The 26,368-nt window shown below is 29.3% G+C and overlaps 4 protein-coding genes and 1 non-coding gene across 5 annotated transcripts; 2 read left to right on the top strand and 3 right to left on the bottom strand.

The window, feature by feature from the left end:
• Window positions 1–1,362: 1,362 nt before the first annotated feature.
• On the top strand, window positions 1,363–2,092 carry LOC125867994 (monothiol glutaredoxin-S1-like). Its single transcript, XM_049548587.1, has one exon. It carries the CDS (start codon window positions 1,517–1,519, stop codon window positions 1,826–1,828), a length of 312 nt encoding a protein of 103 aa, XP_049404544.1. The 5' UTR covers window positions 1,363–1,516; the 3' UTR covers window positions 1,829–2,092.
• A 7,792-nt stretch (window positions 2,093–9,884) lies between these two features.
• LOC125867452 (systemin-like) lies at window positions 9,885–14,678 on the bottom strand. Its single transcript, XM_049547960.1, has 11 exons — window positions 14,529–14,678; window positions 14,342–14,388; window positions 13,214–13,301; window positions 13,058–13,098; window positions 12,741–12,807; window positions 12,557–12,597; window positions 11,917–11,980; window positions 11,709–11,746; window positions 11,009–11,057; window positions 10,827–10,864; window positions 9,885–10,201 (listed from the first exon to the last, which is right to left on the bottom strand). The coding sequence occupies exons 1-11, from the start codon at window positions 14,560–14,562 to the stop codon at window positions 10,100–10,102; spliced, it is 609 nt and encodes a 202-aa protein (XP_049403917.1). The 5' UTR covers window positions 14,563–14,678; the 3' UTR covers window positions 9,885–10,099.
• Window positions 14,679–18,441: 3,763 nt separating this feature from the next.
• Window positions 18,442–19,794, bottom strand: LOC125867814 (protein MIZU-KUSSEI 1-like). The gene is made up of 2 exons (XM_049548392.1): window positions 19,354–19,794; window positions 18,442–18,791 (listed from the first exon to the last, which is right to left on the bottom strand). The coding sequence occupies exons 1-2, from the start codon at window positions 19,777–19,779 to the stop codon at window positions 18,447–18,449; spliced, it is 771 nt and encodes a 256-aa protein (XP_049404349.1). The 5' UTR covers window positions 19,780–19,794; the 3' UTR covers window positions 18,442–18,446.
• A 1,419-nt stretch (window positions 19,795–21,213) lies between these two features.
• TRNAW-CCA (transfer RNA tryptophan (anticodon CCA)) lies at window positions 21,214–21,285 on the top strand. The gene has a single exon. It is a non-coding gene; the product is annotated as a tRNA-Trp (tRNA).
• A 682-nt stretch (window positions 21,286–21,967) lies between these two features.
• On the bottom strand, window positions 21,968–24,227 carry LOC125867186 (uncharacterized). The gene is made up of 6 exons (XM_049547616.1): window positions 24,173–24,227; window positions 23,871–24,070; window positions 23,012–23,062; window positions 22,632–22,765; window positions 22,443–22,534; window positions 21,968–22,355 (listed from the first exon to the last, which is right to left on the bottom strand). The coding sequence occupies exons 1-6, from the start codon at window positions 24,225–24,227 to the stop codon at window positions 22,174–22,176; spliced, it is 714 nt and encodes a 237-aa protein (XP_049403573.1). The 3' UTR covers window positions 21,968–22,173.
• Window positions 24,228–26,368: the final 2,141 nt, after the last annotated feature.

The following is a 26,368-nucleotide window of genomic DNA, read 5'->3' as shown; positions in this document are numbered from 1 at the left end:
TGGTCAAATACAAAGAATTCAGATTTTTGTTAGTTTCATAACTGAAGTATCAGGTTTGCGAGTTTTCTACCTAAACTATCATCAACTATTTATCAAAATACACTTCAACTATTAATTGTTCACTTTTTTTACCTAAACGATAGATATGTTTTTAAAAGAACTATCATACTTATATACTCATTCTTTGTTTTTTCCATGGGTAAATTTGTTAGATGGATTTAAATAAAAAATAAAAAATGATTTTTAAAAGTTTTTTTTATTGATAGTATAATATTAAAATAAGCATTAAATAAATTTAATTGACATATGATGAGAAAGAAATCTATTATTTAAAAATGAAAATGTAAATATTTTTTCACCCTATATAAATTTTAAAAATGTAATATTGTTATTAATAATTAGGTCTATATTGTTTCTTTGAACCTTTTCTTTCACCTTATTAGAGTGAGAATATTGCATACAAATATTACTTTTTTTAAGCCTGATATTTATCATTAAATAGAAACTTTTAATATTTCTTAAAACAACCTTAAAAGTTTACAAAAGCTTTTTAACTCAGCACAACACAATATAAAAATAATTTTCTAGTAAGAAAATCCACAAATAAATTCCCTAAAGTTTAGTACTAAGTTAAATATCTAAAACCAAAATCTCAAGTATATTTTCAAGTAATAAAATTCTCATGTAAATTTTCAAGCAACTCTTTTAAGCTAAATTCACCATAAAAAAGATCCCATAGTAATTTCCTATTTAATAAAATTATCAAGTAAATTTTCAAGATAAATTTCCATCTAAATAAGCAATAAAAAGATTCTCATGTAATTTTTAGGTAATGTAATGCTTAGTTTAATCCCTAGAAATAAATTTCCAACTAAATTTGCAAAATTAAATTCTTAACTAAATCCCCAGGTAAGAAAATCTCCATGTAAATCCCCATAAAACTATCCCTAACTAAATCCCCAAGTAGTTTTACCTGGGAATTGTCCTGCGAATCAATGAAGGAATTTATTTTATTCATTTACTTGCGGATTTATTTATGAAAATATTATTTGCAGATAAATTTCCCATATAATTCCCTAGGTAATATTTTTGCGGAAAATGGCGCCAAATTTAGCTGCGGATATGTTTGGGAAATTTGTTTTCGCAGATAAAATATATTAGAATTTAGGAATATCATATTTTTCCCATGAAAATCCGCAAGAAAAATCTGCTGACGAAATGATCCCCAAGTAAATTCCCTAGGTAATTCACAGTTTTCTTGTAAAGTTCATCAATTAACATTTACCATATCCCATCATTTTAAGCCTTATATATACCCTTCTACAACTTCATATTTCTCATAACAATTGTCAAGTCTCAAACTCACTACAAGCTACAAAACTTCTTTTCTTCACTTATTAACACATCTTCACACACACACACACACAAACAAAAACATCAACTTGCTATATATATATATAGAGAGAGAGCATATAGTAAAACTATATAATTTATTTTAATCAAGGTCTAAATTAACATGGATATGGTGATGAAGTTGGGAGCAGAAAGTCCAGTGGTGATTCTTAGCAAGAGCACTTGTTGCATCTCTCACAGCATCGAAACCCTAATTCGAGGTTTTGGGGCAAACCCTACCGTTTACGAGCTCGATAAACTTTCAAATGGGAAAGAAATGGAGAAGGCATTGATTGAATTACTAGGATGTAAATCAAGTGTGCCAGCGGTGTTCATTGGAGAAGAGTTTGTTGGTGGCTCTAATGAGATTATAAGTCTTAATGTTAGAGGCAAGCTCAAAAACTTGCTTCTAAAGGCTAATGCTATTTGGATATAGAGATTAAATTTACTAGCTAGCAAATAATCAGCTACATAATCAGAATTTTTCACTAAAAAAATATAAAAAAAATAAATATACGAATAAGTCATTGCATTTCAATCGTGTAGTATATATAGATTATATATAAAGATCAAAATTCACTAGCTAGCTAGCATGTTTAGATTTTGAAACCTTTCATTGTAGCAGTTTCAAGTCTCACATTTCCTATTTTGATGTACTAGTGCATAAAAATAATTCATAAATATATAAGTTTTATCTTAATAACTTCTATATTATTATTATTTTTAGACAAAACTTCTATATTATTGTTGCATTACTAATACATTTTTCTAATATAGATCTTGCAAAAGTTATTCCTCATTATATGGAAGTGCATTATTCAACATGTTGTTCTTATTTTCTTCTATAAATTGCGGGATTTGAAGAGGTTGGGTTTTCTAATTAGGTTTATAAAATGGAATATATAAATTATGAAAGGGTTGGGGTATGTGATTATTTAATTTAAAATATAAGCCTATTAAATAAAAATGAAAATACACTTTTATTTTTTTTAATTATATTTTTAACACGTTTTTTAGTGTGAGCCTAATTTTTTTTTAGGCTGAGATCCTTTTAAAAATAGATATCGATGAGACACAAACTTATGGAATGAGAGAAAGCGCGAGAGAGTGCAATTTGCAGACAAAAAATACTTTTAAACAAATGCATAAAGGTATAGTTGAGACGCTAGGATTCGACCTTAAACTCAAAATTGACGCAAATCTATCTAAAGAAAAGAATGACCTTGATTTATTTTTATTTTTTTCTTCCAACACTATCATGGTACTTTATATTAGTGTCTTCCTTGCAGAATTTTGATCTCTAATTCTCATGGTGTGGTTGTGTAATGTTTAAAGAAAAATTAATTAAGAGTGTAGTTTACGTAATATATCTCTTATTAACTTCTTCTTTTTTAATTTGATCTATTATGTGCCTCTTAATTTTTTAGAATAATTTAATGCTAAAAGAATCAAGTTTTTTTAAAGAAAAAATCATTCTGGAGAAGCTCAGCTTAAGTTAGAATATATTAGTATACATCTATTCAAATTAAAAAAATAAGGGAAAATAATATATTAATTTAAAACTTAAATAGAAAGATAAGAAAGAGAATAATGGTAACTTTTCTTTCAATATTTTGACGTGTAATTACATGTACAATGTTGGTATTTATAAGTAACTTGAAAAGTCAAATTTCATAAAAAAAATAAATAAATAATTCTCAAACTAAATCAACTCATGATAATTAAAAATCAAGAACAAAGTGTTAGAATGGTAGCCATAAAAATAATTAAAACTTAACTGGACAGATCCGTCTTAATAAACTCAAAAGCTTCAAAAAAAATTCCAGAATTCGTTGTTTGTCCTCGCCGGAAAAAGAAGAGGGGCGCTAGAGATGGAGAAGATTTCGCCGGAGCTGCTGAATTAATTTTTTGGGCAGTGTTTCGAAAAATAGAGTAGTGGTTTAGAAATTATTTCTAGATGGTTTAACTTTAGTAATATTGGGTGAAAAAAAAAAAAAAAACTTACCGCACCACCTTTGTTAGCCTCTTCTAATTACGAAAATACCCTTAAAAAATAAAAAGTAAAATCGTGTCAATTCATGCCAAAATCAGTGGTGTCAAATCTGTTTTTTTAATCATTTATTACCAAAGATAATATTAAAGTGTCTTCTCATTTTAAAAAATAAGGTATTAAAATTTTATTTATTATTTATTTAACTATATTATGTACTCCTTCATATGTGCAAGGGTTTGATTTTTTTCGTGAATTCGACAGGTTGGTTTTCTTTTCTTTTAGATAATATAATGGACAAATTACTTAACTACACTCATTTACTTATCTTAATATTCATTTATTTCTATTTATTTCAAAAATTCATTATTTACCTATGTATCCCGCATGTATTCCGTGCACAACGCTATCTATTCCGCTATGTGGAATGTATCAAACGCTATGTATCCCGTGCACAACGCTATGTATCCCACAAACATCATTTTTAAGGGATTTTTGGTAAATAGAAAACTAGAAGGGATAGGATGTTATTTAGTACTTATAATATGTGGTTCCTATAATTTATACTATTATAATTAGGGGCGATGAGCCTCAAATTTTATGATCTTTATATACTCTCATAGTCATATTAATTGAAGTATGTCAAACTTAAGTTGTTAAATAAAAAATACATATTTTATTTTTAATTATATCTTCAATACATAAATATATATTTGGAGTATTTTTCTTTCATTCATGTGTATATGTTAATTTGTATGATTGATTGATTTACTTTTGTCAATATAAAGGTTTTTTCATTATTCTTTTTCTGGAGTTCAACTTCTATATATTTAAAACTTATTTTTAAACTATGTACGTGGAAGGTATATTATCAATTTGTTCATTTGATTAGTTACGTTCCCATCTTCAAATTTTACATTCTTCTGGCACCTGCTCATATTAGGTCAAATTATATATTTCATCCGTTTACTTTTATTTGTTATGTTGCGCTTTTCGAAAGTTAATTTATCTAATTTTTAAAGTTAAATTAGATTATATTAATTTGATATTTTAAACAATAAATTTAGATATTCAAAAACTAAACGGAAAGTATTATAAATTGCAACTTTTTGCATATCAATATGAAAAATAAATGTAAAATATTAGTCAAATTTTTTATAGTTTGACTCTAAAAAAGAAAACTATGACAATTAAAAGTGCACGAATATAGTATAAAAGATAAAATTTTTTAATATATTTTAGATTATATTGGTTCACAAGATTGGCCCAAGTTTAATTCGGGCTAAATGGACTAGATTTTGTCTCTTAGATCCGTTTTAAGAAAATTTCATAAGTAGTGTTGTTAGTATCAGTATTTATTTTTTTTACAAAATATAGCGATTTGTTTTTTTTTTTTTTTTTTTCAAAACGTAACAACATTTTTCTTTCAAAAGATAGCAATATATATTATAACCGTGCACATACAATATCTAGTCGTAATTGAAAGTATGTGAATACATATTTAATTGTAATGGTATATGCATGTATATGTATGCATGCATACAGTGGCGGATCTATGAAGGGTTGTGGGGGTGCCACGCCACCCTCGAACTTCGACGGAAACTCTATATATACATAGGTATATATATATATATATATATAATATTTATATAAATATAAAGCGTGTCATCCACAGAACAAAACTGGCTTGTGGTGCCACGTAGGAGGGCAACTTTAGAAGGCTGATGTTGCGGGTTCGAATCCCATTTGTACCTATTTTTTTGAGAAATTTGCTGCATACGTTTTTTAAGAAAAAAAAGGCTCCAAGCACGTTTTTTTAAGGAAAAACAGCTGGCACAATTTTTATTTTTTTTATAATTGTTATTGACTTAAATTAAATTAATTACATTATTATTCCTTTGACTTTTCTTTTATTTGATTAAAGACTCAATAAAAGTGTAATATCTTATTATTTATTTATATTTTATTGATTGATTTATGATATATATTGAAAAGACGAATAATTCAATCAAATATAAATTAATTTAATCAATAAATCTATTTGGCATTCACGAACTCTAAATCCTGAATCCACCACTGCATGCATATATATGTTTTTAAAACAAAAATAAGTTGTAATGTGTGGCCAACTGTATGTGTATGTATGTGTTTTCTAAGCTAATTAAACTGGATGTATGTGAAGACATTAACAGTTAACTGTATGTGAGGCGATCTAGATTCAATGTAGTGATTTCAAATGCAAAGTGTGTTATATATATGACAATTTTCTGTAAAGTAACGTCGATTTTCCACATCCAATTGAATCGCTGACGAGTTACTCTGGCGACAACGAACAATTGAGGATGCAGTTATAGTGACGGCTAAGGTTTTTTATGATACATAAATACGTATATAAGTGTCTATAAGATATATAATTACATGATCTCGCTATATTTTGTAATTATTTGAAAATATCACTATAAAAATAATAAAGAAGTAGAATATGCTTCATCAAGTAATTTTGTCTTATGTTCTCCATTAGTTAACCATCAACTCAGTACGTACATGATGTAACTTCCCATTAATCGAATAAATAAATTTCTAGAAGCAAAATATATAATAATAATATTAAAAACTTGACTTTATCTTTAGTGATCCTCTTTGGAAACTTCATTTAGTATAATGATGTAACAAACACTTGAAAAATAATACTAACTTAATTACACACTTGATCATATTGATTCATCTTATTTGTTAGATAAAGGCTGCCAAAATAAAATAAAACGGTTTAGAATTTGTAATCTAGAAAATAAAATCGACAAAAATAAAAGTAAAATTATTAATACAAAATAAAGTTATAATTATGGTGTATATACCTTTAATTTTTTTATCCTTCTTATTTCATGAAAGCAAAACTCCTGCCTTGGGTAAAAGCCCTTACCCAGGGCTGCCTTTTGAAACAAGGGTCATCATAAAATCGATTTTCGACGAATAAAAAACACATATGCTAGAATTATGATCTCAAAATACCCTAATAAGAATGTGTATATTTAGCTATTAATATAGTGAGAAAAAATATATTTTGCACCCTATAGGACTAGAATTATCAAAATGAACAAGTGTTCTACCTTTGAGAGCGACTTGAACTATTGATTTACATAGAGACTTATAATAAAATCTAAAAATCGATCACTGAATCGAGTACCTCTACTGAATAAAGCTCAATAGAGTTGTAACATGAGCCTTTTATTTATCAATTGATTATAGAGGTGCTTCACCACTAAAACAAACTTCGCTCGTCAAATTACATTAAAAAAACCATAAAAAATTCAATATTTTCAAAATCTACAAATTTAATTATTTTATTTACAGCTAGGAAATATTATTTCCAGTCTGAAATCGAGGAGGTTTACGTTTTCCTGGAGGTGTTGAACGTCTTGCTACTGCTGGCCTTACAAAAGCTCCTTTTTCTTCTTCATTTATTCCCTGTAATTATTTTTGAAATAATTAAAAAAAAATCTTTACTTATAAATACTAAAAATATATATATGATAAAATATCACCTTGAACGATCCAAAATAAAAATTACATTACTATCAAAAGTCATTATTCAAGAAAATATGTATATTTTAAAGGAGAAACTACGTAATCACACATACTTCATTATCATATATTCTATTATTATTTATACTTTTAAAATATTACATATTTTACAATTAATTAAGAGTTTCCTACCATATATTGAAAAAAGATACAATTTGATATATGTAGTTTTGCTGATGTATACACTAAAATAGGAAGAGAGGCGAACGAGATATTGTTATATATCCTGGATACATGCGAATTATACCAGATACATACTGGTGTGATTCACTATTTGGAATATTAGATATATAGGAGAGCGGTAGCGAGATGAGAGAGAGGATGATCTAAGATATGTATGCGAATCCACTTAGATATAATGTATCAAGAACAATTGAAATATATGTATCTGGATGCACCAAAATCTGATAAGATACATAATATTGTAAACTAGAGTGTATCTAAGTAATTAATTAATTCCTAAACTAGAGGAATTTATGAAATTAATTATCAATACTAAAAAATTTAATCATAATACCTTCTTATTTGCTAATTCATTATTAACTTCCAATAGAAATATATTTTCCACTCACGAGCAAAAAGATTGAAGTGGAAGTAAATGAAGTGTCAAGGAATTTAATGAAAGGAGAAAAACAAAACAAAATATTAAATATATATATATATATATAAAGAAGTTACCTTCTCATTTTCAATGTTTAAATTTTCATGCTCATCATTTCCTGGAGAATAATATCATGATCAAAGTTATAAAAATAAACTTCTTTAAGATAAATATTTTTCTATTTCTTTACTAAAGATGAAAAAAGAAGAAGAAAATGAAATACCTTTACCAAAAGAAAAAAGGAATTTAATTAGATCTAGAAATTTGTTCTTGATATCTTGGACAAATAACGCAACTGCCATAGATTTTCTTGATTTATTTCTATGGATAATATCAGTTATGAGCTTTATATATACACATCAATTATTTACCCTAAAGTTTTAATCAATATTGTAATATCAATAGGATATTTTTTTTTTCACAATAATAGATCTAAAGTTTGATTCTCATTGAAGATCACGACAAATATTAATGATGACACAAACACGCAGTACAATAATTTCAGCTTTTGACAGTTTTTTTTTTGCACGGTTACTCACTTTTTAATTCAAGTTTGATTATTTGCTAGTACATAACTACCACTACTTATTGTCTCTTAGATTTTTGATGTTTAGTTCAAATTTATTTGACCTTTTTTTTTTTTTTTAAATGAATAAATAAACAATTTTTTAATTTTAATTTTACATTTAATATATTTAAGATTATAAGATTAAAATTAAGATTATAAGATTAAAATTGTTTTATTGATATATTTTTAATTTAATTATAAGATTTATTTATTATAATTATTTTATAAACTGTGTATCAGGTTAAAATAAAAGAAACAAATAAAATACAAAAAGTATGATTTTTCCGACACGATCAGCATATTCTTATTTTTCTTTTACTAAATTTCTCTTCTATGAAAAAAGGGGATGATGTTGGGTTGGATGACCCTTTGAAATTATAATTTGTTGATGTTGGATGTAAGATCAATTTAATTGCTATATTAAGCTTTCTAAGCGGATATTAAACATTTCTTCATTTTTAATTAAATATTTCGTTTGAATTTTTTGAATATGGAATTATTTTTGTTAGGGAGTGCTTTACTCTTAATATGATACTTTTCAATATGAATTTAAATTTAACCGAAATTTCACTGTGAATTAGAGGACATACATAATACAACAAGAAGATATTTAGAAGTGATAGATATTTTTCTTTTAGCAGATATTCAGAGGTGATAGATTTTTTTTAGCAATAATATTTATTATCATAAAAATATTTGCATAAGTTGAATATCAGAGTTGTTAAAAGTTTTAACGACACTTATATAGGCTAATGATTATAAATATATATTTATTATTAGTGCTAACTATAATATATAGACAATTATATTATTGTCGTTAAAAATTGTGACAAAAATCTTTTATTTGTTATAGTGATAGTTTCACCCTCATTGAAGATTGTAGGTATCTGGTGGCGATTAATAGATCTATCATTACTCATATTTGACGTCTATTATGACTAATAAATTTTTATAAACTTATGTATATTTGAAAATTTATATTTATATAAAGAACTTGATATGTGATTTACCAATTTTGCACCTTAGGACATTCTAATATTTGTTTATGAATTATAGTTTGCTCATTTGATAAGATTGCATAAACATTGGGTTCAATAAATTTGATAGTTTTCATAACAACTTGTGGGGTTTTTATGTTTATGAAAAAAATATAACTTAAACAATTCAAAATTGTATGTCCAAACAAAATTTCAACTTCTTATCAATCCTATTTAAATAATGATTCCACATCGCATGTGAAACAGGCCCTTAAAATTTGATTTGAAATAAGTATTTGTTTATGAAATATGCATAAAATCTTAATTTCAATTCTAAATTATGATTTCAAATATCAAATTCTCCAAAAAAGGTTGAACTTCAAAAGAAAAAAAAATTAGATATAAAACTTGACCCATAATTAAGTTTATATATTTTTTTTAAAAAAAGATTCATGTTCAACGTAAAGAAAATACCACGATCCATGTGAAAGCTTCATATCAAATTATTTATATCTGAAAGTTTGTAATAGTATAGCACGTATTCACAAACATTTTAAGCGTCAACATATGCAATTAATGAGGGCTGAGGCCTCAGGCAAATACAAATATTTTGATATCAGTAATGAAGTAACTTTAAACTTCGAGTAAAAATTTCACACTCTCAATAATTCAGATATAAAATTTAAAAAATTAAACAAATTTAAATATATTTTTGACTCGTAACTTTTTATTCTTCCTTATTAAATCAAAGAAAAGTAAGTAATTATTATAATTTTATATAAATAAGTCAAAAGAAAGGAAGCAACACAAGTACATTACAATCTAAGAAATCTTCTCAAAGTACAATAACCAAATTACACTTAAAAATACAATAAAAGACAAATATCGTCCGATTAACATATTTGACTTACTTTTGTCAAAGACGAATTCAGAATTTTAATTTATCGTTCTGAATTATAAATATTTTTATTTATTAGATTTTGGATATTCTAGAGTTTATTATTGTCTGTTTGCATTTTGGGAGGATCACGCTTTGATGGAGGTGTTGAATGAACCGCAAGATCTGCTCGTATAACAATTTTCTCTCTTTCCTGTATTTGAAAGAAAAAAAGAAAATTAATATCCTTTTATAATAAACAATTAGAAAAAAATAATAATATTTTCTTGAAAAAAGTTTGAGATTTTAATTGCATGCTTCTTGTAGTGTCCAAAAAATAGTAGAATCATGCTATAAATTAAATAAAGAGTTAGACCCTTATTATAACCAAAGAAATGAAATGCAATTAAAAATCAAAACAAAAGATATATACGGTGGTGGAGTTAGAATTTTTATTAAGGGATTTAATATATGAGAAAGTAAACATACGAATAAGTCGAAGAGGATTCAATGTCTATTGCATATACATAAAAAAATAAAATAATGAGTGATAGTTTAAGACTTTAAGTGTATTTCTCACACTTTCAATAGTTTTTTTTAAATCATTTAAAATGTGGTTCTAGTTGGCTTTGAACTGAGGTCATGAAGGCAAACACACTTTCAATAGTTTAGGTATGAAACTAAAAAAAAGATAGTTTAAATGTGTTTTTTACTGTTAACTCAATACAATTTTAACCATATATAGATAGGAAGATTTTCTGTCGAAGAAAGTTCGGATGAACCCGAAAAAAAAATACAAACATAATATATAGAAAAATTCGAAGAAGAAATTCAGCTACCTCACATACCACCTTTGTTATTTCTTGTGCACCCTCCCCTGGAATATAATATCATGATTATAGTTACACAAAAATAAGTATTAACTTTTTTAAAGATGATTAAAAAAAAGTTTCATATATATCAAAGGAAATGAAAAATTGTAAGAAGAAAATACTTATAAGAAATATAAATAGATTGATACCTTCTATCTTGATGATATCTTGGGCTGGAGTCTCTTTTTCATCTCCTTCCTGTAAATTTTGAAGGAAAAAAAAGATCAACATCCTTCAATAATAAATAATATCTCCTTTGTCCAATTTTATTGATTATGTTTAACTTCAAACCTACCTTCACTCGTAAATTACACCAGATATATTATTGTTATTGTATATTAGTTAGACACAAAATTTTGTTGCTAATGGGGATCCTTCATTCTAGAAGATTACTTGGACGGTCATTAGGTTCAAAGTTCTATACTATTGTTATGGTACCGATAGATTCACTATTTTAGCGTTATTATCTTACATTACATGTTGAACTGTGGGTGCTATGCGCTCCCGTGCTTCGCGAGAAGGAAGAAGGATGTTGCATATGACACGAGATAACAAATTGACGGAGCTCTTGACACTGCCCCTCACGTCATAGAATCAATGTTTTGTTTTCAACATGACTTCTTTATTACTGTATTTGCTTTACATGCTGGATTTATGATATGTTTTAATTAGTTTTACTCAAACTGAGGATCTATTTGGAAACAGTCTTGGTAACTCCACAAGATAAAGATAAGATTGTGTATATTCCATCCTCTTTAAATTCCACTTATAAAATTACACTAAATTACATATCTACGTAAAAAAAAATGTGATTATGTAATAAACAGGAAGAAAAATATATATAGTTACCTCATGTTCCACCTTTGGTTTTTCTTGTGGATCATCTCCTGGAGAATAAAGTCAATGATTTAAGTTACCCAAAAATAATACTATTTCATTTAAGATGATTTTTCTTTTCTTTTTTTTTGAAAAAAAAGTTTCATACTAAAGTAAATATATAAAAAGAAGATAAAAAATAAGAAGAAAAATAAATCTTAGGCATATGAAGAGATGATACCTTTGTTGTTGATATCTTGGGATGGACTCCCTTTTTCAACTATTTTCTCTTTTTCATATTCTTCCTGTAATTTTGAAGATAAATAAAGCAATATCCTTCAATAAGAAATCAGACAGAAAATTTTAGAAATTTTTAAAAAGATATATGACATGTTGCAAATTACAAATATGGACAATTATCGCTTTAGATAAATGGTGTATAAAGTGATAAATGAGCAGATTAAATTGAATTTGAATGCGTCAAAATATAGTCTGAATTAATAAATGAGTAATTGTTCGGTTCTATCCAAAAATTGGATGAGATTTAATTTTACATTTATCATTAAATAGCTATTTTTCAAAAGAATTGATGTAGTAGTAAAGAAATAATTAGATTGCTAAAGTTATTAACATGAATTATTTTTACTAAAATAAATACTCTAATTAACAGTTTCTTAAAGTGAGTGCAAATGCAAAGAAATGAGAGGGAATTAAAATTCAAAATAAAGAGAGACTCAGAGAGCAATTTCAAAATCATTATTAGATTTCAGAGCATGTTTATTTTGAATATAACATATATATAATTTGTGAACATGAAATAAACAGACAGTAAAATATACAAAAAATAATAAATAAAAAGTCAAAAGAAGAAATCAAGGTACCTCCTCATATTCCACCTTTATTTTTTCTTGTGCATCATCTCCTGAATATGAAATATCATAATTAAAGTTACCAAATTTAATATTAACTTCTTGAAAATGATTCACAAAAAGAAAAAAAATCCATACTAAAAAAGCTGAAAAATAAGAAGAAAATCAAATATTTAGACATATAAATAGATTATACCTTCAATCTTGATGATACATTTGGATATAGTCTCCTTTTCAACTATTTTCTCTTTTCCATCTCCTCCCTGTAATATCCTTCAATAATAAATAATATTTCCACTGTCTAATTTTATTAATCATATTTGACTGAACATAAAAGTTTAAATTTTTTTTAAAAATATATAAAGCATCAAAACTATCATTTTAAGTGTGTGTGTGGGGGGAGGGGGTGGATAAATGGGGCAAGTGATTTCGAACGGATTAAAATAAATTGATTAATCAACAAATAAGTTATTATTTAATCTTATTAGTAAATAAATTGAAATATATAGTTACCTCCTCATGTTCCACCTTTGGTATTTCTTGTGCATCATCTCCTGGTGGATAATATTATAAAGTTACAAAAAATACAATAATATTAACTTCTTTAACATGATTAAAATAAGAAGATAAGAAAAAAGAAAGATGAAAAAAAAGAAGAAAATTAAATACTTAAAACATATGAAGTGATGGTATCTCTGTTCTTGATATCTTGGGATGGAGCCTCCTTTTCAATAATTTTTTCTTTTTCATCTCCTCCCTGTAAATTTTGATGGAAAAAAAAAATTCAATATCCTTCGATTATAAATAATAGTTTGATTAAACACAAAATTTAAAAAAATTAAAAAAGAATATCTGAGCAAATTATATACAGAGTATAAAAATCATTATTTCAAATGAATCGTAAATAAAGGTGATAAATGAATTGATTGAATGATTTCAGATGAGTCAAAAAAAGTTGAATCGAATCATTATTTAATTATACCTGTAAATAGATTGAATCAAGAAGAGCTAATTAATGAATCATAACCCAATTTGTTCAACTTGATCCATACAACAACAAATTAACCAAGGGAATCTTACAAATACAAACAATGATGTGTACGCCGTCTCACTCGTATTTGACCCATCATTTATATAATTTAAAATTTACTTTCCATGACTCCACTAACATAAGAGAGATTTACAACATAAATGCTTAATATATCGATAGTTCCTTATACTAATTGTCATTCAATTTTATTTGAACACTCGACTACGGTTTGTTTCAATTGAACATATAATAAAATATTTTTATTTGATATCAATCTAATTAAATTTGAAAGAATTCTTACGTGTATTTTCAAATGTCAATTATATAGAAAAGCTAATCACTTGAAATGCGTCACTTTCTTTAACTATATACATTAGTGTTGATAAATCGTAAAATCTCAAGTATGTTCCAATTGAGACTGATGTATATAATCAAATGAGATGACATATATTATGTAGTTAACTTAACTACTTAGTAAATGTTTAAGAGCACGTACAATTTTTTTTCAAAATTTGAACTGAAAGTGTCTAACGTGAATACTTTATCATGTTTGAAAGTGCACAATTAAAACAAATCATAATCTAAATGTCTAAATAAAATTTACCAACAAAGTTATAGATCTATTAAGTCTAACATAAATAACATGGTGATTCACACACATTATTTATTAGATAATGAGACCATATGAACAGTATAATATCAATTATTTTTTTTACAAAAATAATAAATAAAAAAATTGAAAAAGAAATAGGAGAAATTAAAGTTACCTTCTCATGGTGAAGTTTCACCTTTAGTTCTTCTTGCATATCATCTCCTGGAGGATAATACAATGATTAATAAATAATATTTTTTTCTTTAAGATGATTCTTGTTAAACTCTCACTTGGTGATTTTAATATAAAAATTCAGTTACAAAATAAATAAATAAATACTTAGGCATATAAAGAAATGATACCTTTGTTTTTGATATCATATGAAGGAGTCTCCATGGTTTTCTTAGTTTATTTCAACTCTTTAGAGCTGAGCTTTATATACTCATCACTAGGGGTGTTAATGGAAAATCGAGTTAAACTAAATATCAAATTTAATTTTAAAAAGTTGATATTCTTTTTGTTTTTCGATTTTTCATTCAATGTGTAATATATATTCACATTAAAATGTGACTAATCTGAATTTACACGTAGATCTTATTTGGAAGAGTTTCTTATACTTACACGACATATTACTTAAGTTACATATATTAATTGTGTAAAAATTAATGTATATTATTTCAGAATTTTAACTTGTGAGAGTAAATTAGTTATCATTTGAATCATATTAATACTAAATCAGGCATAAGCACATTTTTGGTCTTTACATTATTGGGAAATTGTTTTTAATTCTTATGATATATGATTAAATATATTTAACCTCTAATTAATTAGAATGCATATTTTTATGGAAAAATAATTTAATATACTCTTCAATTTTGTCATTTAGACTTGATATACTCATCATTATAAAAGTGGTTCACATCTACCTTTACCGTTATAAAAATGATTCACATATATCCATATCGTTACAAAAATAGCTCACATATAACTTCGTATCTAACGTCCGAAGTGAAAAATTAATTTTAAATTTTATTTTTAATTTTAATTTTAAATAAATTCATGTTGGGTATATATGATCCTTTCACATATGATTTTTTTTTACTTCTTTAATTTGATTATCATTATTTGAGTCTCTTATTCTTATTTTATTTTTCTCTTTCATTGTTTTTTGTTACCCCTTCCAGGAGGTCCCACCCTTTTAGCTCCCTTGGTAACTCAAACTCGCAACATTCTTTAGTGTAAATATATGAGAAATAAAATAATAAAAAAGTATGAATGGAAAAAGAAAAAAAAAACCAAAAATTTTAAACTATTTTTTCTGGCTATATTGTAATTTATTTTTTGTATTTTTAAAAAAATTTGGGCATAAATGATAAATTTTATAAGAAAGTTAATGAAAAATGAATTTAACCATCAAAATAATAAATTCAAATTAGCATTAAAATCAAAGAAGCTCAAAAGAATACATGTGAGAAGGATAAAATTGATTTTTTCACTTTCGTTAGAGAAAAATGATATATGTGAATTATTTGTATGACACTAAAGGTATATATTCTATTTTTATAACAAAAAGTATATCAATTCTAAATAACAAAGTTACTGACCATTTTCTCGATTTTTGTTCCCATCGCATGGAAATCTGTTTTACTAGTGAAATTGTATATCATTTTTCATGGGTCCAACTTCAATGTGGAAAGTCGATGTGCATATCATAATCAAATTGACTATATTCTACTTTACCCTCTTTAACTTTTATGAGTTGGAAACAATATCCTTTCCACGTTTTAAATGAGACAATTTTAATGCAATTTTTTTTAACAAAAATTGTATAAAATATTTTTTTTAGAACTAAAATATTTAAATATCCAATTGCTTTGATTTGAATTGTCCGTAAAGTGCAAAGTCAATAAACAAACATCAAATTCATGGATATTTGAACCTGAATATCCATGAATTAATGGAAGGACAAAGAACACTTTTGAACAACCCATTGTAATAAAAAAAAACTATATCTTGAAATTAATTCATCAAGTGGATGATAAAATTTATGGATATTCCAATGGATATTATGCACTTGTTAAACAACAATCCTTTAGAGGAAGAGCCAAATAGAGGAAACAACGAGTACGAAAAATGGAGGCTTAAGCTCTAAAAAAATTTGATCCTTATAAATCGAATCATATTAGAGTTTGTTAGAAATTACTTAGATACTACGATCATTGAGGGAACAATAGATTTAAATTGGCTAAAGGATAAAAAATTACCAATAATTAACTTGAAAACCAAAAATGTTATTAATACTTGTAATTATTTTATTTGTGACCTAATTATATAAATATTTTTATACAATCAAGCATAAAACTTCAACTCTAAATGAAGATTGTTCTTAAGGACATTTTATTTCATTATAAACGTTATTCTTTTTGTCTTAATTTATATGATATATTTAATTCTCTTTTTAATCTATCTCAATAAAAATGTTACATTTCTATCATTTAAAATAATTTAATTTTAAAATTTATATGTCAAATTATATCATATCATATAAATTAATACTGAAAAAATGCACCTTTTTAACTCTCTATCAAGATAAGATGATAACATAAAAGAAGATTTTGACAGTTCGTAAAAAAATTACTTTTGAGTCAGAAAACTTGTAATAATGCAAAAAAAGAAGCAATTAATTAGGACCACATAACTTTATTTGGGTAAAATTAGGACCACATAACTTTTCTTTTTGTACAGTTATGACCACATAAATACTGCATATCTTTTTTTTTGGTTTTCTACCCGGTGTCGGAAGTCCACGTTAGAGCTCCGACTAAATTTGAATCGCACACTACAGGACCCATTCGGGGGTGGCACTCCCAATAGGATTTTCTCCATACCCAGGGCTTGAACTCGAAACCTCTGATTAAGGGTGAAGCACTCCCACCAGTGCACTACAATCCATGTTGGTAATACTGCATATCTTACGTGTGATGATTTCGATTGGAAATAATTCCTTTACATTATTGCACGGAAATAATTCCTTATATGCTAATTTCATCGATGATTCATATATCCACAATGCGGTGACAGGTGATAGATGTGTTTGCTAAAAAGGAGGATTGTTCGAATCTTAAAAATTATAGAGATTACATATCTCATTAACTATATCGATGTGAGACTTAATTTTTAATCATTGGTCAACACCCTTATTACGTCAAGTGCTGAACATCTAGAGCGTGATCAAAAATTTAATTTCGGGGCTCAATATCGAGTGAGATTGATTCTACTATGATACCATGTAAAATTAGGAGTTGAGCTTAACTTACAACCAAAAAGCTAGTTTAAAGGGAGGAGACTTGTCCAAACTTTATAAGGTGACCACTCATCTCATTGACCATCGTAATTGATAAGAAGAAGCAAAAGCTTTCGCATGTAGTCACTTACATTATCTATACTTCACCTAAGTCTGTTAGTGCAACTCAGCTGAAAGAGATTCTAAGCGAGAAGCAATACTGAACAGGAGTCTATATGTATATATTCTAGGCTAGTCTAGACTTGTAATGACATGTATACATACATTTTTTGTGTGGGTATATATTTTTAGTTAATCCGTTTCTCTTAGTAGTATCTAAAGTTTTCACTTTATTAGTAAAAGTTTAATTTCCGCTTTAAGATGACAAACAGTTTAAACTAATAGGACCTACCTCGTAAATTAATAACCAAAAACCTAAAACACAGAGGGGACATAAATTATTAAAAACTAGAAGTGAGACATTTTAAAGAGGTTTACTAGTAGATATTAACTTAATGATATGTAAGGATGAAACTAAAATATCCGGTGCGGGCGTTAGATCATTGAGAGGATCTTTCCCTAGTATAAGAGGACCCGTAAGGATGCACCTCTAGTGTACCAGTTATCGTGCCCACGGTAATGCTGGGTAGCCAAGTGTAGAACGGATAACTGCTGAAAGCATCTATTTGAGTTTTATAGATTCTAGATTCTAAAAAATGCACTTTAATCACGAAAGTTCTATATTTATACGTATTAAATTCATTTCTTACCACAAATATAATGAGGATTTGAACCAAAAATATTGATCAATCTACCAAATTATAAGTAAACATATAGCTTTGCTTTGCCCCGTCCCCGCCCCAAATGAGTATAAGAAAAAATTACATAACAATATGTATATATAAGTTAAACTCTAAATTAAATTTCCCTCCCTAAAAATATATTAGAGGGATCCATCCAACTAATTAGTAGTAATAATAAATATAATTATGATTAATTATATTCTTACAAAGAAAATACTCAATTCAGGTCCATCATTTGCATCTGGACTCAACATATATAGGGTTTCAGCATCCTTTGATTTAACCACACGTTCAAAATGTGCCCTCATGTATGTCATCTCACCGTCCGGTCCTTCCACGTCAGATTTTCCGGGCAAAACTCCGGCGCCCATCGACACCGGTTTAAGAATCTCCATCACATTAAGATCTTCTTCTGTGGATTCTCTTTTAACACCATAACCATTTTTTTTACCATTACAATACATTGTCCATAATGGTTCTTCAAGAAGATTTATCTTCTCCTTTTTGTCCCTTTTCTCACATTCTAATGCAATCCTTACCTAATCAATAATAGAAGTCGTGACTCGATCAGTACAGGAGGAATCGGAATTTTCACTAAAGTCAAATATATAAATAAGTAAACACACAATTGAGTCATATAACAAAATTGTAGTGTCATAAGTGGGGTTTAAAGAGCATGTGTGTCCGCAGACTTTAAAGTAAAGAGGTTATTTCTGAAGACTTAAAAGATTCAATATATAGTATGTCATGAATATATATAAGACTTCTTTTTATCATAATTTATGTAATATTTAATACTATTACTCTTTCAAAAGTCAAACATTTTTTTCGCTTATGATTTTTACAAATACTTTTTATAATTTAGTAACAATACTTTTGCTCTTTATGCCTGGTTTTCAAATATATAAATTTTATTTCAAAATTTAAAGCTAAAATATTAAGGAATATGAAAATGTTTCCAAACATAAATGGAAAACAATATAACGTCTCTTTAATTACCCTAAAACATATATATACATTGAAATGAAAAATATTTAGATATTTTTTTTTCGAACCGTTTCAACAGAAAAAATGATATTTAAGAAAAAAAAAAAAACTTACCATGCCTAGATTCATTTCCTTCTGCAAAACATTTGTTTGCAAAGCAAGTTCAACAACAACGGTAGGAAGATTCCTAGGGTTTTCTTGAATGGAAAGACTAACACGTCCTTTTCGATATCCGAACAACGTTCCAGTGATTCTTGAACCGGCTATTATCCGGCTGTTACTATCCGGTAACCGACCACCGGGTAGAGAAGGGAGTCTGCATGCCGGTGTAATAATCGGGAACGATCGAAAAACGTTACGAAAAACTCGAAAAACCCTAGTCCGGTTTTTTTTCTTGGTTGAGCTAACCGGTTCAAGAAGGGATAATGGCGGAGTTGTTGTTGTTGGAGCCGGTATTGAGGAAGAAGACGTTGATGATACGCTCGTTCTTGGCGTTGATGATGATTGTGGTGGTGGTGGTGGTGGTTCGGCCTGATCCATTGCTAGTATCCGTTTTTAGGGTAACCAGCAATGGATGAGGAAAAAATTACTCGCAAAAAAAGAGGAAGAAAATACAAAAAGATTAAGGATGTTGATTCTGCATGCAAATGAAGATGGAGATAGGAGGGGTGGGGTGGGGAGGGGGGGTAGGTAGTTGATTAATTGTATTTGATTTCTTGGTGTAGGTGTATTTGGAAATGATATTATTTTGTTTAATTTTCTTTGGTTGGAATTTGGTTCCATAGATTTCGGAACCTGAATTTGTGGAACTAATTAAACAATACTATAATTACCTACTTAGTTATTTAGATTTTTTTTTTAATAAAAAAAAAGAGACATTTGATGATAGTCGAATCAACTGATTTTGTAACTCTTTATAAATTTATTTTTAAGCTGATATGAAATCTTTTCGATACGAGATATTTATTTGTACACATAAAAAATATATTCGAAATCATCTTGATCATTTATTCAAATTGTAAAGAACTATATATACACTCTCTACTCAATACCAAAATACATAAAATTGATGTAAGTTCTACATAGTGATATGGTTAGATCAATATTTGTATGAGTGGAGTGGTAGCTAGTCAAGAACACTCATATTCAAAAGATGGAGGACGATAATAGATGAAAATGCTCAAATAGATGTGTAGGAATATTAGGAGAGATATGATTAGAAACGAAGTTATTCGGGCAAGGTAAAAATATAATTGGCCTGATTCGTAGCGAAAAAATGAGGAACGTGAGACTAAGTTGATTCGAACATGCGAAGGGGATGTACAAGGACGCACGGGCTAGTTAGAAGGTATGATAACTTAGTTGTAGCATGAGTTAGGAGAGGTAGTTGTAGGTCGGTAAAAATTGAGAAAGGTGATTAGATAGGATTTGACAGAACTTCAGTTTATTGAGGATATGACCCTAGATAAAAATGTATGAAGGTTGAAAATTAGGGTAGAAGATTAATTAGTAGATAATCGAATGTTTATTGCGCTTTATGTGGGAAGTGGGGTCTAAACTCCTCATTTCCTCTACTCACCATTGGTAGTACTATGTGGTATTATATTATTTGTTGCTTCATTTTCTTTGTATTTTCTTGCTATTTCATTGTTATATTTTTCTTGCAATTTCTTTCCTATAACATTCCTTTAGACTTACAAATTTTCTTCCCTGTAAAGATAGAAGTAAAATCTACATTACGTCCTCTGACTTCTCCAAATTCCGCTTGTGAGGTTACTCTATAGATTGTTGTCATAGAGAGTCGGGAAAAATTAGAATTTTAATTCCTTGGATACGACTGGAATGTTAAAATATTATTATATCAGGGGAAGTTGAATTTGTGTAATATTTTTCTTGGAAGAAAATTTATCAAAAGATCAATAGTAAAATTTTATATTATATATGTTGAATTTATTTCATAAATATCACATCCTAGGATCCGTGGCGCAATGGTAGCGCGTCTGACTCCAGATCAGAAGGTTGCGTGTTCGATTCACGTCGGGTTCAATCCCCCGATTCTATAATCGGATCCAGTCTTTTTCTGTTTTCTCAATTTTCCAAATTCTTTTTTGCTGCTTTTTCTCTGAATAAAATATGTAAATATACACAAAAATCTGACTCACTAATACAACTATGAAGTTGCAATTATGTGAATTTTTTCTTGAAAGCTATTTTAAGTTGAGAATTTAGAGTCCTTTGGTACGTAAAATGAGAGAAGTAAAGATATTTTATGAAATTATTTTCACACCTTTTGTATGAGATAGTATTTCCTTCATTTTAATACAAATAGCAAATAATCACAATTTAAGTCTCAAGTACAAAAGATTATCGACCACCATATCCCCTAGTCTGCAATATTCACCCACAAGCACAAATCCTCGACACGAAATATAATCCTAAAGTACTATGAAGACTCAATCAGTGTTGAGACCCTGACATAGTTTCTTTTCAAAAGGGACACACTCACCTACTTTTGCACCAAACTACTTAATTTCTCATAGTTAAATTATAAATTTGAGATTAGAATTGATTCAAGTGATAAGAGTGCATGTAAGAACTCATGTCATATATTTACTGTATTGGTATAAACATCAAGTGCAGATAAGTTTTTTCCTTTGAGCTCCTTAGTCCGTAAATTACAGAGAAAAACACAACCTTGGACCATTAGTGTTGAGATAGGATGGATGTCATCAAAAACTATTCAAACAGTTTCAAAGTTCATGCACAATAATGTCAAAATTATTCATTTTCCATATGACCTAACTGAACTACATTATGGATCAGACTACCAAATCCATGCAAAAGTCTGATGTATATGAACATAGTAACTGCCTAGCACTTGGAATTATGCAACTTAAGGCAGATTTGATTTTCTTGGACCTAATGCTCTTGGATCTATGTCTTTTCCCTGGATTTGAAGAAATTGAAGACTGTCCTGGAATACCGGGTGAGGGTGAAAAGCATTTGTAAAACTTGACGACCTTTAACTATCCCTTCCCTTAGGTCCCTCGCCTTTTTTGCTAAAGCTGGTCCTGCTGTCCTGGTCTCCATTGGGACTAGTAGACCCTGCACGGTTGCTAATGAAGTAAAGATGAAGCCAAATTCATCACTTGAACCATTTCAATGATCAAAAAATGAGCAATGACAGGTAAATGTCGAGTAACCTGATTGAGGCGTGCTTGAAAACTGTCGCAATCTTTCCTCTGCTAAACGGACAGCTCGAGTTGAGCTTCTAACACCTTGTGTTAATCCTTGGCTGGGAAGATCATGACTACAACATTAACATCATGTCCAAGAATAATTCCATAAATTGATGGCATAGAACTGAATAAGTTCATATGTTTTGTACTAACCCAATGTCACTGAGCTCCATAGTTAGGTCACTGATCTCCATACCAGAGAGTCGAACTGCAGCCATAGTGTCAGGAAGCTCCTCTCTAGTAACATCCATTAACTTCTCTAGTGACTCTGCAGCTCGCCTAAAAGCCTAGAGTCAAAATTGATCATTAAGTTATTAAGATATAGAAATGTGCACCACATAGGAATAAGATTCTTTGCAGATAAATCACACTTTCTTCTGCTTCAGAGTCGAGTAAACATTTCTTTGTCCTAGAAAAGCAAGAAATTCACAACAACCTTTATCTGTAGAGTTCTACTGCATGTACTTTTAAGCAAGCTCAGAAATAAGTATTGGACAAAATATTATGACAACGAAGAATTTATTGACACATACCAGAAGAGTTGGAATTGCAGAAAAAAACAGCCAGGTTGCAGAAATTGCAGCCTGTCAAGGAATACAAACCTCAGATATCAGATCATAGTATGGTGAATGAAAATCTAAGTAAAATTTTATTGTTCTTAGTCAAAAGTAGGCATGGGGACGGGGAATCATTTCTTACCATTTGCTTTCAACAATAGTAAAACAACTATCTGGTCCAATCAAAAAGTGGGGATTCTAAGTTAACAGTAACTTGATCATTACACTCATACCTTATATGTTTCATCTCATCAACAATAGAACAAAATGCTTCTTTAGAGACACTTGAGCACGTCCTGTCTCAGAGTGTACTCATTTTACTTATTTAAATCATTTGTTCTGTATACAAATTATATTTCATAAACACGTAAAAATAACACTATATTTGTTTTCATTTACATTACTCTTTTAATACTTGTTTTTTTTAGTAAGGTAAAGTTGTATTCTCCAGCAATAAGGATGTGCTGGCAACCTTCAAAAATTACAAGGGCAGGTAATCTTAATTACAGAGAACCTAGGATATCTACTCACTGTTCTACTTCATCAATACCCAAAAATACAGTGTGTTAGTGCAGTTTCCTTAAACTTTCTGCATTGGGTTGGTAATATTCTCAAAACATCTGTTGTTTCTTTCCACCCAAATGGACCACCATATGCAGGAAGAGATTATACTCCACCATTTTTTCTGGGACCTACTCCCCCCTCTCCTCATCCAATAACTTAAAAGATCTGCAGTATGCTCCGGCATCACCCAGGATCGTTCGATAAGTCTGCGAAACATGTGACATATTTGGACAGTGACTCTGCAATGGAGAAAGAGATGGCTGTTTGTTACCTTCTTTTCATTGTAGAAAAAGCATCTAGAAACACTCTGGACTCTCCTCCTTTTCAGCTTCTCCTGAGTTAAACATGCTCTTATACAGACCAACCACGGGAAGCGCTTCACCTTGGCTGGAATATTACATCTCCAAACTTGTTTCCAAGGACCAGTAATGCCCCCAGGTAGTGCCAGATGATCTCTTTTGTAGAGTCTTCCTACAGTAAATCTCCAATCCCTTCCATGTCTCCATTAGCAGATAGCCCCTCACTGAGCACTGCTGTATCCCATACATACAAGATACAACCTCTCCCCCCAACCTTGCAACTGCCTACCTAACCCATCCTTAACACAACACCTGCAACCTACCCCCATCCAAGCATTTAACAACAACTCAGTCAATATATTAGAAAATTTCACTAGTTCATGTAAGGTACAACAAAATAAGACTATCATATCTTTCTATGCACATCATTAGGTATGTTCACAGTAAAGCCATTAATAGTGGCATCAATAGCAACATTTGGAACCAAATCTGCAAATTAAAGGCTTACAAGAGATCCAACACATGTACCATCACTACTTATATAAGACCATCATAGACCAATTAATCACAAAACAAAAATAAGTAAAAAGTAAATTGCTTGAATCTTCCTGTGTGTATCATTCATTTTAGAAAGTTAAAATTGTGACAGGAATCAGATTCATCCTCTTTTTTTTCAGAACGCCGCCTTTTATCTCATTAGGCTTCCATGGAAGGAAGAAAAATTGCACTAGTGATGACCTATCATTATGTAAATTACAGGTAGATAACGATTTTAGGATCATATGATGTATTTCAAACACTGTAAATGTTTATTTAACATCACACAGATGTTACATAACATATTACTTATAATGCAAAAGAATAGGAATCAACTCCCCAAGCTACTCATTCATAATAAAGCCACCAACTAGCTTTCTCAGTTAGTAGCTTTAAAAAACAAAGTACAAACTGCATAATCACACCATCACAGACAAGCCAGTCACATTTCAATCGCTACTGCAAGGACAGCATGAATTAAATTTCTGAAAACTCCAGCTATGCATTTGTTTAGTAGAACTAAAATTATAACTTAAATCAGTTTCAAATTACATACTCTATTTCTTATTGCATCACCCCTGCACAAATGGAAGAAAGATAGAAAGGTGTGAAAGCAATAGTACTTTCAAGCGAACAACCTTAACAGCAAACAAAAATGACAATAACGCCTCAATCCCAAAATAGTTGGGATTGCCTATATGAACCATTGAACCTTCCATATTCATTCTACACTATTTTGACCTATTTCATCCCAAAATTCCGAAATTTGTCTATTAAAGGCAAATTAGGAATTCTTCATTACTATATGTCATCATAATTGACTAGTTTACACCAGCCATCCATCTTACTAATCTTACTCCTATATGGGATAGGAGGTGACAGCGTGAATCTCAAAATATGAATCTTAAATCATATGCAAAACTCATATAAGCGCGGTTTATCATGAACACAGAAGGAAAACAAAAACCAAGTACAAAACCTATGCAATCCTCGAGTCGTTACCCAACAACTTGTTCTAGTCAAGTTATCCATAAGGTGATAGAGAACTAGATTGCCACGGAATATACTGAAAGCTTCGCCAATGAACAGTTCGTGAAATATTAACTCTCATATAGTTATCCCCACACATACACATAGATATAGAGATAAATATGAGTGTGCGCGCATGAGTCAGCGTTCAGCTTATTTACATCTTTTTCATATCCCCAAAATCACAATTTACACAAGTCAACGTATCAAACACTGATTGATACACAACGGTCCCGTGGTGTATGTTATTTGCGGATGACATAGTACTGATTGATGAGACGCGGGACAGAGTTAATGCGCGGTTGGAGGTGTGGAGACAAACGTTGGAGTCCAAAGGGTTCAGGTTGAGTAGGACCAAAACAGAATATTTGGGGTGCAAATTTAGCGATGTGTTGGATGAGACAGATGTGGAAGTGAGACTTGCCGCACAAGTCATTCCTAAGAAGGAAAGTTTTAAGTATCTTGGGGCTGTAATCCAAGGGAGTGGCGACATCGACGATGATGTCACACATCGCGTTGGGGCTGCTTGGATGAAATGGAGGCTTGCCTCTGGAGTATTGTGTGATAAGAAAATTCCACCGAAACTTAAAGGTAAGTTCTACAGAGTGGTAGTTAGACCGGCCTTGTTGTATGGAGCGGAGTGTTGGCCAGTTAAGAACGCACATGTTCATAAAATGCATGTTGCGGAGATGAGGATGTTGAGATGGATGTGTGGACACACTAGGAGCGACAAGATTAGGAATGAGGTTATCCGGGAGAAGGTGGGAGTGGCCTCTGTGGTGGATAAGCTGAGGGAAGCGAGACTGAGATGGTTTGGACATGTGAAGAGACGGAGCGCAGACGCCCCAGTGAGGAGGTGCGAGGTAATGGTGGTAGAGGGTACGCGGAGGGGTAGAGGTAGGCC

This window comes from Solanum stenotomum, chromosome 6 (genome assembly GCF_019186545.1).
Source record: "Solanum stenotomum isolate F172 chromosome 6, ASM1918654v1, whole genome shotgun sequence".
In the NCBI taxonomy this organism is placed as follows: Eukaryota; Viridiplantae; Streptophyta; class Magnoliopsida; order Solanales; family Solanaceae; genus Solanum; species Solanum stenotomum.
The sequence above is the reverse complement of the archived record's forward strand: the minus strand, read 5'-3'. Positions and strand labels throughout refer to the sequence as shown.

What these genes read in the sequence shown, in the direction of transcription:
- LOC125867994 (XM_049548587.1), top strand. Translation starts at nt 1,517, where the DNA reads ATGGATATGGTGATGAAGTTGGGAGCAGAAAGTCCAGTGGTGATTCTT.
- LOC125867452 (XM_049547960.1), bottom strand. Translation starts at nt 14,562, where the DNA reads ATGGAGACTCCTTCATATGATATCAAAAACAAAG. An exon ending in TGAAACTTCACCATGAGAAG is followed by an intron (nt 13,302 to 14,341) that starts GTAACTTTAATT and finishes CAAAATTTACAG; the next exon opens with GGAGGAGATGAAAAAGAAAA. An exon ending in TAACAAAGGTGGTATGTGAG is followed by an intron (nt 10,202 to 10,826) that starts GTAGCTGAATTT and finishes TTTCAAATACAG; the next exon opens with GAAAGAGAGAAAATTGTTAT.
- LOC125867814 (XM_049548392.1), bottom strand. Translation starts at nt 19,779, where the DNA reads ATGGATCAGGCCGAACCACCACCACCACCACCACAATCATCATCAACG. An exon ending in AGGAAATGAATCTAGGCATG is followed by an intron (nt 18,792 to 19,353) that starts GTAAGTTTTTTT and finishes ATTATTGATTAG; the next exon opens with GTAAGGATTGCATTAGAATG.
- LOC125867186 (XM_049547616.1), bottom strand. Translation starts at nt 24,227, where the DNA reads ATGGGGGTAGGTTGCAGGTGTTGTGTTAAGGATGGGTTAGGTAGGCAG. An exon ending in CTGCAATTCCAACTCTTCTG is followed by an intron (nt 22,766 to 23,011) that starts GTATGTGTCAAT and finishes TTTTGACTCTAG; the next exon opens with GCTTTTAGGCGAGCTGCAGA. An exon ending in ATGGAGCTCAGTGACATTGG is followed by an intron (nt 22,535 to 22,631) that starts GTTAGTACAAAA and finishes TGATCTTCCCAG; the next exon opens with CCAAGGATTAACACAAGGTG.